This window comes from Neophocaena asiaeorientalis, unplaced genomic scaffold, assembly GCF_003031525.2.
Source record: "Neophocaena asiaeorientalis asiaeorientalis breed wild unplaced genomic scaffold, Neophocaena_asiaeorientalis_V1.1 scaffold10, whole genome shotgun sequence".
Classification (NCBI taxonomy): Eukaryota; Metazoa; Chordata; class Mammalia; order Artiodactyla; family Phocoenidae; genus Neophocaena; species Neophocaena asiaeorientalis.
Window position 1 is genome coordinate 4534847 of NW_020172817.1, and position 13014 is coordinate 4547860.

Genomic DNA, 13014 nt, shown 5'->3' on the forward strand with positions numbered 1-13014 from the left:
CCTTCCTTGATCTTGTGGTTCTGCAGTTTGTGCTTCATAAAAAGGAAGAGAGAACAAACAACAACAAAACCAAAAAAGGCTTTTCAGTCTCTGTAGGCCCAGCTTACCTAGAACTTTTAAGCTTTCTGACAAAACACTGCTGGTGATCAATCTTCCTACCGCTTATTCAATAAGAACAATAAACAGTAACGAATAGTACACGACACATGGATAGTTTACTTCTCTCAATTAACCGAAGCCCTATCACATTTAGTTTATGAAGCTGAGTATCAAAATATGAAAATGCCCTCTAAAAGAAGTCTAACAAGTAAACAAGATTACACATACATCCATTTTCAGCTGGGCATTTTAAGACCTAATGTTGTATTCCCTGAACTTCTGTACAAATGCCTCACCTCCTCGTTACATTAACTGAGGCCAATCTACAAACAACTAATTAAAGCAGACGTTTCCGACTCTCCGTTTAGAAGCAGACATTTAGACTTTCCCTTCAATAAAAAATGATAAAATCTGGAGTTAGTGCACAGGGATATACGTTTAGTCCCCACTGTAATAGTGAGTTACAAATAAAGATAAGATAGTATATTATTAATTCATTCATTTAATAATCATCCACTAAGTGACTATTCTCTGTCAGGTATATTAGAGTTCCGTACAGTTTTACACACTAACTTCTAATTTCTCTCTTGATCTAAAAATTTTCTCTGCCTCAAAATATTGGGTCGATAAGAAGAAACTTCATGAATTTAAACCAGTTTTAAACCATTCTCTAGAGAAAAAAAAAAAAAAAGCTTTACATGAATTAAACTAAATTGACAAAAGGATTTTCCTTTTAGATAATAACATCCCTCTTCCCCACTGGCCAGCCCAAATGCTTTACACATATTTACTTGGTGAAAAAATTCATTTATTTTGCAGCTTTGGCTGGGAACAAAAGTAGTCAGTGATGTGAACAAAGCCATGTATGCCAATGTGACGGAACCACGAGCAAAGATTCTCTGTAACAGCCTCCTCGGCCCTGAGTGGAAGCAGCACTGGAGCTGTGCATCCAGCAAGGCTCCGACTGCTGATCTGAAGGGTCAGAGTGAGGCGCTCACCCTGAGAAAGGGCAACAGAAGCAGATTAAGCAGTTCCTGTTGCTCAAAGATGAGTAAGGGAGGTATCGGGATTATACCCAAGTATTCATACCCAGGTATTTATTATACCTCTGTGTCTTATAGTTAAATCATTTGTCGAGTAACAAGGCAGGTGAGGAGGAAAAACAAGGACATTTATTGGCAGCTAGGATGGTGAGTGTGTAATTGCATCCAGTTGGTCCACAGCCCTCAGAGATGCTGTTATTCCCAATTCTGCAGAGAGAGAGCTGAAGCACCACAGAGCAGCCTGTCCCAGATCACCCAGCCAGTTAAGTAAGGGGATGTGCTACACTATAGTGTACTTTCTTAATTATTTTAATAAAGATGATATTTTTACAGAAAGAAAGCATAAATGATTAGATCTATTTTTTTGGATATTCCCACCTATGGGAAGACCACCTATTTTTTTTTTTAAATACCAGATACCACAATCTATGTGAAGGCCTAATTGCCAAAGCAGTAGGTAGCAACTGAATGTTGACTTGGAAACCAAAGTCAAATCCAGTGCTCAGTCTTGCAAGGGGCGATGATGTAGTGGACGGTTCTAGGCCCTGAGTTTCCCTCTTGCTTCCTCTGGCTTGTGGCCGTTTAATTGCTCGTTTCTGTCTACATCAGATAAACAAGCTAAAGAAATCAAACATTTAAGAGTGTATTTAGAGTCTTCATCTAAGGAATTGAATATTAACATAAAAATTATCGAGATGTGATCACAGAAGGTAAACTTTACTTCCTAAAATATTATGCATCTGATCTTAACCTTTCCCACTGGACTTCTGAGATGTTAAAGAGCGAGGTCACTCATACATTGCTGCTGGGAGTGTAAAATGGTACAGGCATTCTGGAAAAGTCTGGCAGTTTCTTTTAAAACAATGTGTTTACCAAAGGACCTGCCAGTTGTACTCTTGGGCATTTATCCCAGAGACATGAAAACTTCATGCAAAAACTTGTACATGAAGGTCCACAGCTTCTCTGTTTGGAAAAGCCAAAACTTGACAATATCCCAACTGTCTTTTAAAGGGTAAATAGTTAAGAAACTGTGATACAATAAAGTACTGACACACGCAACAACAGGCATGGGTCTCGGGAATTTTGCTGAGTAGAAAAAGCCAATCTCAAAAAGGTACGTATTGTATGATTCCATTTATGGAACGTTTCTGAAGTACAATTATAGAGATGGAGAACAACAGACTAGTGGTTGCCAGGGGTTGGAGGTTAGGGGGTAGGGGTCAGGCACAGGTGTGAGGAGGCGGCAGAAGGGAGCCCGCTGGTGATGGGATGATTCTGCATGACTCTGTACATTCAAAGTGGTGGTGGTTACACGAATCTACACACGATAAAATCTCACGAAGCTAAGCATGCATGCGCACGCGAACACATACACATCATGCACTGCACACCGGGGAAAGGAGAATCTAGGAATAAGCTCTGGGGAGTGTGGCAAAGCCACTTTCCTGCTTTGACAGTGTACGTGGTTATGCGAGATGTGACGTCCTGGGGGGAGGCTGGGAGAAGGGTGCAGGGACCTCCTTATCTGTTTCTTTTTTTCCCAACTTTCAGGGATTATAAATATTTCAAAATAAAAAGTATTTTTTAAAAAAGCTGGGAAATATGTTTAAAGGTATCACCCATACATAGGAATGCAGAAAAAACCAAATCATTTTGGAGAATAGAGAGAGATGAGTCATCAGTAAAATCCAGCTGAGAAGATCAAAATACAAGGCTTGAAAGTTGCAAACCAAGTTTTAGAGATCTTTGCACGGGAGACAGAAGGGATCTGGAAGAATCCGATGCCGAGAGGCTGAGATCACCCCGAGGAGGACTGTGACCCCTCCCCTTCCGAGAGTCGTGCTGAACAGAAACAGGGCTTCTCTGGAAAGCTAGGTGTCCTGAACGGGGCTGCATCACTACTGCCAATGACCACGAGATCCATCAGAGGGCAGCTGGTCTACACGGGCAGCATCAGCTACCTGTAGTCAAGTTTCCTGAATTAGTTCACACGGCAGATGCCTGACTGGTTGGTTCTCCGGCTCCACAGGGGAAGAAGAGAAAAGGAATCCGGGCCCTTTGAGTGGTGGCTGGTTGAAAAGGCACTGGGTGTGTTTTCAAACTCAATGAGGATGGCAGGAGACGCAGCTGGGGAGCTCCGCACCTGGAGGAGAGGAGCGGTGAGCCCGCTCCTTGTAACCCTGCACCCACTACAGGGCAAGATCCGGATGGCGCTCTCCCTGCTCCCTGGGGAGAGCTGGGCGCTGGCCGAGTGTAAAGAGAGAGGTCTGCCTGCCTTGAGCTATTTGTAATGAGGTGGATGGACCTAGAGTCTGTCATACAGAGTGAAGTAAGTCAGAAAGAGAAAGACAAATACCGTATGCTAACACATATATATGGAATTTAAGAAAAAAAAATGTCATGAAGAACCTAGGGTTAAGACAGGAATAAAGACGCAGACCTACTAGAGAATGGACTTGAGGACACGGGGCGGGGGCGGAGGGTAAGCTGTGACAAAGCGAGAGAGTGGCATGGACATATATACACTACCAAATGTAAAATAGATAGCTAGTAGGAAGCAGCCACATAGCACAGGGAGATCAGCTCAGTGCTTTGTGACCACCTAGAGGGGTGGGATAGGGAGGGTGGGAGGGAGGGAGATGCAAGAGGGAAGAGATATGGGAACATATGTATGTGTATAACTGATTCACTTTGTTATAAAGCAGAAACTAACACACCATTGTAAAGCAATTATACTCCAATAAAGATGTAAAAAAAAAATGAAGCCAGGCTGGTATGCTGTGACCAAAAAATCTCCAGGTGGTTGGGATGCCTTTATTTTTGACTTCTGAATAAAATGAAAGGTTCCTCTTTTCCCAGGCATTACCCCAAACAAAAACGTGTCCCAGTTCAGTGTGTAAGTTTGCAGAAGCAGAACCAAAAGGCTTCTTTACTTAACCCAGCAAGAATCACAGCCTCATTCAAATGGGAATGATCTTTCCTGGGAAACCATGGTTTCTGGGAATCAAGTGAAGAAAAACCAGCTCAAGGCCACGGAATCGATTCCAGAAATAAACTCTGGCTGAGAACTCAATGTCACCACCTGGTTGCCTCAAATAACCCACACATTTCAAAGGTAATTGTCAATTAACTCGGGACCTAATTTTGAGAATGAAGTTGAAGAGAACGAATGGATGAAAATAATTATGCCTTTGCTATATTTGAAAATGGAACTATGTCCCTCTGTCATTAAGTCTCAGAATGATGGGCTAGAAATAGACATCATTTGTTCCACAAGCTGACTGAGTATTTGCTAAGTCTGGGAGGCAGGCTACAAAGACAAGGGAGACAGGGTTCCAGACTTCAAGTAGCTTAACCTCTATCAAGAGAAACCAACAGATGTCTAAAATACGTGATGCACAGAAGCAGACGTATGTTCTTCCAGTGGTCATTCATTTTTATACCCCCTCCCCGTATGTTACAGGTGGCTTTGGGAGACACTTTGAGAGGAGTAAGTGAAAGAGTAAATGAACGAATTAACAAACGGTGCAAAGAGCATTCAAAAGGAAAGGAGGACAGGTAACAAAGGCCTAATAATGGGAGAATTATGATCAGAATGGAGGTGAATAAAATGCTAGAAACACTGAAGGGAAGAGAGGGATACAGGAGGACAAAATACAGGAGGACGAAAACTCTCCTAAAATAAAGTCAACGTTCCTTCTAAATACTACAGTACTACTTCAAAGACATTTAAAAAAAAAAAGAGGACAGATTAGCAGTCTTCGGGTCTTCTGAGAGATTAAACATCTCATGGATTCTTTTAGAGAAAAAGAAAAAAGAGGAAAGGGTCCCAGGATGCTTCCAAATCTGGGTTTAAGGGTGAAATTGGGCTGACACCTCTATCGACCACCTTCTGTATTCAACCTCAAGGTATAAAATATTTGCCACCCACGTGAAAATTCAAATGACCCTTGAACAAAGCGGGGGTTAGGGGCGCCGACCCTCCGCACATTCAAAAATCCACGTAGGATTTACAGTCAGCCCTCCGCGTGCGAGGTTCCTCCACACCTGCGATTCTATACCCGCAGATCGTGTAGCGCTGTAGAGTTTACTACTGAAAAACGTCCACGTGTATGTGGACAGGTGCAGTTCAAACCCATGTTGTTCAAGAGTCAGCTGGGGGCTCCTCTTTCTTATCTCTTCCCGGGAACGAGCACCTGCGTTCTGTCCTCCGGGGTAAGAGAGTAGAGCCCAAGGTCTCCACGCTGAACCTCAGTGCTTGGTCTGCAACGAGACTTAGAACCACCAACCTTCTCCCAGGTGTGACTCTTAAAAACAATTTCCGAGTCAACACTGAGCAGATATCACCTTGACCTGGCACCTTTTCAAAGTTGGTTGTTAATCAGATCACCTCTGTATTACTTGCTCCTCAGAGAGCCAGAAATTTACTGCAAAAAAGAGAGGGCTAGAGGGCTACTCTCCAGAAAAAGTGAGTCTTAAAATCACTGCCGAACATCTGGGAGCGAGGAAGGGTAACCTCCGCGTCAGCAGAGCCTTTGACAGTTAACTTCTAAAAAGCTTCACGTATTTGCCTGAATGAAAAAGGCCACTTGCTTTTTCTATCTCCCTCCAAGTAATTTGAAATTGTATGATCTGCTTGAGAAAATTAATTCTGCTAACTTAAATCTTCTAGCACTTTTTCATTCATCTGATATGCTAAAATACTTAGTGACTTGATGCAAACACACATTTAATTAGCATGATTTCCTCCTCTTGGCCCTTCTCTCACATTTAATTTTGTTTAGGAACTCCCTTGGCGGTCCAGTGGTTAGGACTCCGCACTTCCACTCCAAGGGGCTCGGGTTCGATCCCTGGCTGGGGAACGAAGATCCCGCAGCCTGCACAGTCCGGCCAAAAAAATAAAGAAATAATAATAATAAAATACTTTTTTTAAAAAAAGGAGTTAATTTGGTTTCAAAACACATAATGAAATTTGTTCTAAATGAAGTTTTCTTTCAATAACAAGTTTCAAAACACAGCAACTGAAGAAGCCGTCCCTTCCTGCATTAAACCTACCAAGTATCCTGGTGGGTCGGAGGGCATTTGTGCAGCCCAGAGAAAGGAAAGCGAGGAAGATTCTGGGGCTGGTCAGGAAAAAATAAATCTACCAAGAAAATGGCTGAGGCTAAAAATGGAGTCCAAGCACATGAGGGGAAGAATCAGAAAACATTCCACGCCTGTGTGTGGCCAGCTCCCCTCAAGTCCTGCCCTCCCAGTCACCTGGGCATGTTGGTACCCCGCCTCCAACCGTCACCAAATCCTTCCCTGACCCGGGTCACTTCGGGGTCACATGAGATTAAGAGGAACCAAATCACAGTAAAATACCAGTTTCTCTGCTACTGTGCTGGTCTTTCATATAAAAAGGGAAGAATGATGGACTGACAATTCTCCAGTTGTGAAGGTGAACCACTTAACCTTCAAAGCAGCTTTAAGCTCTCCTCAGTCTACAAACTTCACATATACTAGAAGTTCCTACAGCGTAAGTCGAGAAAACAAAATGTATTTTCACTTTTCCATAAATTTCCAAGCCTAGTGACAAAACAGACTCCATAGTTTACTAACTGGAATGCTTCTACTGTAAGATTTTTCCTTAGAAATGCTGCTGCTGTTACAAAAACCAGTGAACCCAAACATAGCCTCCGGAGAGCAGCTTTCGTAAACGGCTTTCCTTCTAGTTTCCTTTAACGCCTGCTTTTGGAGAAGCATAACAAAGCTGAAAAGTCATAAATAACGCTTCATGCAAAGAGCCTCTCTTTGTCCTAACTGCAAGTTAAATCTTCGTGAATCCTGCTAAAGAATATTCCTGAGGCCTGTGACGCAGACAAACATCAGGATACAAGCACTGGCTCTCATCTCCAGACTCCAGGCCTGCCGCCACTGCTGCCCTTCCCCTCTGCTCAGTCTGTGAACGCTGCCCGGCGGCCTGTCCTTCCTCTTGGGCCCCTCCAGGCCCGCGGCGCTCCCTGCGGCCCGAATAAGGAACGCCAGCCCCCATACCCACCCACCGCGCCTCCCTCGGGAAGGTCCGAGCTGCCCAGAGCCCCTCGCCTGCTTTCTGTCTCTCACAGCTTAATGAACAAAGGCACAACCTGCTTTTTCACAGGCATCATCTTCTCTCCCTCTCGGCTAGGGTGTAAAAATGCGTAAGAGAAAGAAGAGGTGGCATACGAGTACTGATGGGAAAGAGAGGGTAACACACAGCTATATCAAAACAGGTGCTGTAACAGGTGTGTGTAAAGAAAGTTCTAGAGTGCAGGGGGAACAGCTGAATCTGCCTGGGGAAGTGAAGGGAAGCAGTACATAACTGCAGGGACCAGATCACGAGGATGAGGTGATTCAGGCTGGTGCTCCAGATACAAACAGAATCTCTGATGGTTCAAAAGCAAGGGTGTGACCCACTCAAATTCATATGCCTTGGTGGCAGGGCTGCAGAGCCAGGGAGACGAGTTAGTGGTTGCGGCTTGGTTCGAGCTGAGTGGGGAACTGGTGACACATGCACCCGTAATCAGAAACTGCCATGGACCGATGTCCACTTAACGTGTCTCCTTGGGAAAAACAGTCTCTTTGTGAACACCGTGAAGTCTTTTTCAGTGGTGGCATTATTAAACCAGGAAAAGAAGCCACTCCTGTCAGTTTTCTATTCTGACAACTGTCCAGGGTCCACAAAGCACCAGCCCCTTTGCAGAAAGGGCTGCTCAGGGTCCCGGCCATTTGCCAAATATGCCCCCTACACTGTCTTCCTGGGCTCACGAAGTTTGAGTTGGAAGTGAAGACGGCTGTTCTGAAGCCAAACATTCAAGTCAAACAAACGGGCTGGTGGAGGACTGACTGCCCAAGATCCCGGACCCGGTAGTGAAGTTCTTTTCCTTTAAACAATTTCATTGGTTCCTGATCTTGGATGCCTTTAAACAAGGCAAGCCAGGCCTGGCCCCTTCCAAGTGTCTCTCAGAGTCTTACTCCTCCCAGATCCTTCTTCCTAGCCTGTTACTACCGCCTTCATGTACTCAATCTCAAATTACCTAAAAGGGCCCCTCATTTCCAACTTATAAAGAGCTGTCAAGTGGAGAATTTTTTTCACCTTAGAAATAAGATGTAGTAAGTCGACATCTTAATTTGTAGTCCTACCGAAAACTTTAGTTTTTATTATAAATCCTTCTATCTCAAAAGCTACGTAATAGTTTCTTCAATTGTAACTTTCTATGATTTTCTTTTTTTTAATTTTTATTTTATCTTGGACTATGATTTTCACAAGAGTAACATATATGCAAGGTATAATTAATACCAACGTGTTTTCCATTTACCAAATAACACATTACCTCTTATCCTGAGACAAGTTTATCAGAACAGCATACCTATGACAGTAACGTGGATATTATTAAGGCCGTGCTGGCTTTGCTACGTTTAAATTCAACATTATGTAAAATGCACTTCTGCGAGTATCTGAGAGCAGCCGCACAGCCTGATAAAATCAGAAGGCAGCCAGGACTTCAGCCACATGACAGGCTAACAGGCAGAAAGGAGTTCCCACAGCTCTGAGCCCAAAAGGCAGGTCGTCTATTTCTGCTACAATGGCTGTGCCCTGCCTCTCGCCAAGGACCCCCTTCAGCTCCTGTCTTCCCTGCTCCCCTCCTGGTCCACAGCTCCCAGCCACGCCCTCCCTCACAGGTCTGCTCCCGGCAGATGCCACCCCCTGCAACGGCACGCGTGTGCCCGTGTGGCGAGGACGGCCAGCAAGGAGGCCAGCCCTGCCCCCACCTGCGCAAACGGCCACCTCTGGTCCACTTTCTCACACCACGCCCATCCTCATTCCTCCCTCGGAGTCCAGAGGCCCTTCCAGACGGGGCTCCGTCTCTGCCTCCGGATGCCTCACCTCTTTCACGTGGGTGTGAAAGGACACCGACATGTCCAGGAGGATCTTTCGCTGCTCAACTCGCCGAACAAAATCTTGTATCCGGTCCTCGAGCTGATGGGCGGCCTGATAGATCTCTTCCGGGTCACATTCCCCAGTCTGAGCCAGCTGTTCTGCTGCTTCTAGTAATTTATCCGCATTGGTGTATGTGTTCTGTGCAAGAGAACATTCAGAGACACAGAAGGTGAATAAAAGACAAACTGGCCAGGCTGGGAGTCATAATACACTGGAACAGAGTCAGTGTGTGATGTTCCTTTCTGTAAATCAAACAGAGGAAAGAGGAGGGGAAGAGATGATTTTAGGAGTTCAGAACATCTCCATGAGCAGCCTTTTCCATTCTCGTTTGAGGCTGTTAAACTCTGAACCTCACGGCAAAGCCCTTCCGTCTGAGGCAGTGATGGGGTATCTGGTAGGCAGCTGCTGGCCATCTCGTGACTCATAAAGGGCTTTGGGCCTTTTGCTGCCACGCAGCCAGAAGACAGCGTGTAGCCACAAATGCCTACCTCACTTTTTCTCCTGGTTTTATGACAGAGTGCAGAGTTTCAGTTTTGTGTCTTTCAGTATGATATGCCACTTTAGGGTAATTCCCCAAGATCAAGTGAAAAAGTTACGTTGCAAACAAACATAGGCTGCTGCCTCTTTTCACATGTTTCTACTTATCAGTAATTCTGTGCTTATCTTTCCTCTACTTTGGGGGATACGTTTTTTAAAGAAAAAGGAAATAATAACTACAATAGCTATAAAGTAGCCAGAGTTTTAAAGAGCTGAGAGCTGAGTATCAATTGGGTGTCTAAAATACTCTGAAAATTACTCTGTTTTAATTCTTGATAAGCGAGGCTGCAAATGGCTTCCTCAAATCAACAGGTTTGTTAGAGACCCGACAGTGTTCGAGGGACCTGCTGGCCAGAGGGCTGCCGACGGGAACGGGGAGCAGTCCAGCCGGGTGGGGGACCTCAGTGCAGGAAAGAACAGAATTCAGGCCCCGAGAAGCCCAGAAGAGGCATGCGGCTCCCCGTGAGACACCGGCTGAGCCCTTCGTCCTTCTCCTTCCCCAGCATTTCAGCCCCACAGCCGAGCAGGGTCGGCACCTCATGGATGAGACGGGGCGTGGCCCCAGGTGTGCGAGGGTGCCCCTGTGGGAAGTCCGAGCCTGATGGGGCACGGGGTGCCCCTGCACTGGGAAGCCTCCCAGGTCAAGACTGGTGACCTCCAGGGGTATTAACCTACTAATAAGCCAATGCATCAGGATGATGAGAGGGAGAAGGAGAATACTTGTGTCAACCCTGCAACACTGGACTGGAACTGGAGGATCCACGTAAGTTCACGGTTTTCAAGAGACACGTGTGTAAGTGTGCACGTACCCTCATGTCCCTCCCCCGCCCCCCATCCACCAAGAGGGCCTGGGAACAGTGATGGCCCAGCAGCACTAAGCAGGGTAGTACCAAGATCTCCACTTGTAAGCACCATTCTGCTCTGGAGGGAACCAGGGCTCCGTGGAGAAATGGCGGGCTCCAGGGTTGGGGTGAGACAAAGTACAAGATGAATCTGTGACATCTTACCGTGCCCCAAAGCAAGGAGAAGCCCAAGAACAATGTGGACAGGAGAGAGAAGCCAGCTTGAGGAGGCGCATGCTGGCCAAACGAGGGACAATCTGAGCATCAGAGGGAACAGTGACAGCGATGGAGGATAATCCATACACTCAATCGGAAACCAGGAGTCCCGACTGACACAGAAAGTAAAACTGGAGGATGGACGGCATAGTTACAGAATTTCAAAGTACCTCCCCACAAAGAACTTGCTAATCACAAAGGGGGAACGACTCACTTTACAACGGAGACATCTGGCAGACACCACCTTAACCCAGGGATCAAAGTGGACACCATAGGTAACAGGACAGATTAAACTGTGCAACCCTTGAAGGGACGGAGTTAGGAGGACACGGCAGCACTCCCGGGATACACCTGCCAAAGACGTATAACCAGAGTACAGGCATGAGGAAGCATCAAACAAACCCAAAGTGAGGGGCATTCTCCAAAACAAAGGGCCTCAGATTTTCCTAAATGTCATGCCACAGAAGTTAAGGAAGGACCAAGGAGTGACTCTAGACTGAAGGACACTCAGAGATGTGACGACTAAATGTCACAGGTGGTTCTACACTGGATCCCTTAGCTATGAAGGACATCGTGGTCTGAGGGTTAGAAGGTAGTCATGTGTCAGTGTTAATTTCCTGATTTTGATGGCGGTATTATGGCTGTATAGCAGGATGTTGGTAGGAAACACACACTCGAGTCAACGGTTTAGCGTGGGGGGTAGGTTCTCTGTGCTGTATTTCCAACTTTTCTGCAAGTTTAAAAAAATTTTACAACAGAGTAACATTCAGTGTGATAAGGATGAGGTGATCTCAAAAATGATGCCGACGCACACTTAAAGAGCACACGAGGCCCGAGCGTCAGGGTAGGGTCGGGTGGAGCGGTCCATCCTGGGCAGGCTCTGAGGGGGTACAGTGTCGACGGGTGATTTAAACGTGACAGTAAAGACCAGCTGGAGGGCGCTCTGCTCTTCGTCACCAGCATAGGTTGATGGCTCCCTGCTCCAAGTGTGCCCCTGGCATGAGCACCTACTGGGCATGGGTCTAAGGGCCTCCCCCACACTGAGCTGTCTGATCCTAACCACCGCCCCTTTTACAGGTCAGAAGACTGAGGCCAGGAGGCCAATCTCAAGACTCAGAGGCCAAAGCCGGCAGGTGGTGAAGCGGGACGCATCCCGGTCTGCCTCAGGGGCCTGGGCTTTCAACAACCCAGTGTACTGTTCAGCTCACCCCTCACAACGGTGGTTCATGCAGCCCTGCTTCACACACTGCAGGGCTGACAGTCACCCCCTTCTCCCTGTCCCTCTGGAAAACCATCTTCAGGGGACTTTTCTTTCTTGGTACTATCCAAGTCTCACAAGAATGTCCTGCACTACTAACAAAGGATCCTTCAGAACTCCTAGAAATGATGGGAGAGACGTCAAAGAACCCCGCAAGACTGACCGACATGGCCAGACTCGGAAAATGTCTATGTGCGCACTTTACATAGTCTTTGAACTCAATTACGTGGCCTCATCTGAAAAGCACAGTCATTCCCGATCTGACCGCAGAGCTTCAAAGCACAGTTAAAGGGTTTTGTATATATATATTCACCGTGACCCGCTGGGAAGCTAAGCTGTCCTGATTCCTGCGCAGAGCAGACAGTGCACCTGCCCACTTCAAAAGAGCTCTGGAACCACAAAAGCACTTTTCAGAAAAGTCCACTCTCCGTCCTGCACGACTTTGTGACAAGAAGCCCTTCACGCAGATTATCAAACCACCTGGGAGATTCCGAAGGACAGGACAGAAAGACTGTCACGTCAGTACCTGGGTGTCGCCGTGGTGACCCACAGCCTCAGGCTGGATAGGATCAGCCCTCCTCGTGGCCAGATGGACGAGGGAGGAGTTAAACTAGGAATGAGAATCACAGCGATGCGGTAACGATGAGGGAGGGATAAGGAAGCCATCGACGACGACACAAAAAGGAGCGACAGAAAATGTCGGGGCCACAAGGAGCCTCAGGGGGCCTCACAACCACATGGAGCGTGGATCCGGGATGGGGCCCCGAACAGGGGGAAACGAAGGAAACCTGAACGAAGTACGGACTTCAGTTCAGCAGTATGAGTTATTAATCCTAACAGTATCGGTTCAATATTACATTCGTATAATATTATATATTATTAGTATGATGTGAGATCAATATTAGCTTATTAATGATAACAAATGTACCGCACTAATGAACGGTGTGAGTTTTGATAACAGGGGAAACTGGGTGCAGGGTATGAGAATTCTCTGTATCATCTTCACCATTTTTGTGTGTGTGTGTGTGTGTGTGTGTGTGTGTGTGTGTGTGTGTG

At 46.2% G+C, this 13014-nt stretch overlaps 1 protein-coding gene across 1 annotated transcript in view; it reads right to left on the reverse strand.

Moving 5' to 3' along the window:
• TRIO (trio Rho guanine nucleotide exchange factor) overlaps positions 1–13014 on the reverse strand; it is a 237022-nt gene that overhangs the window by 144701 nt on the left and 79307 nt on the right. Inside the window, 1 exon segment of the mRNA XM_024741724.1 lies at positions 9052–9243. Within this exon segment, the coding sequence (XP_024597492.1) occupies positions 9052–9243 (192 nt within the window).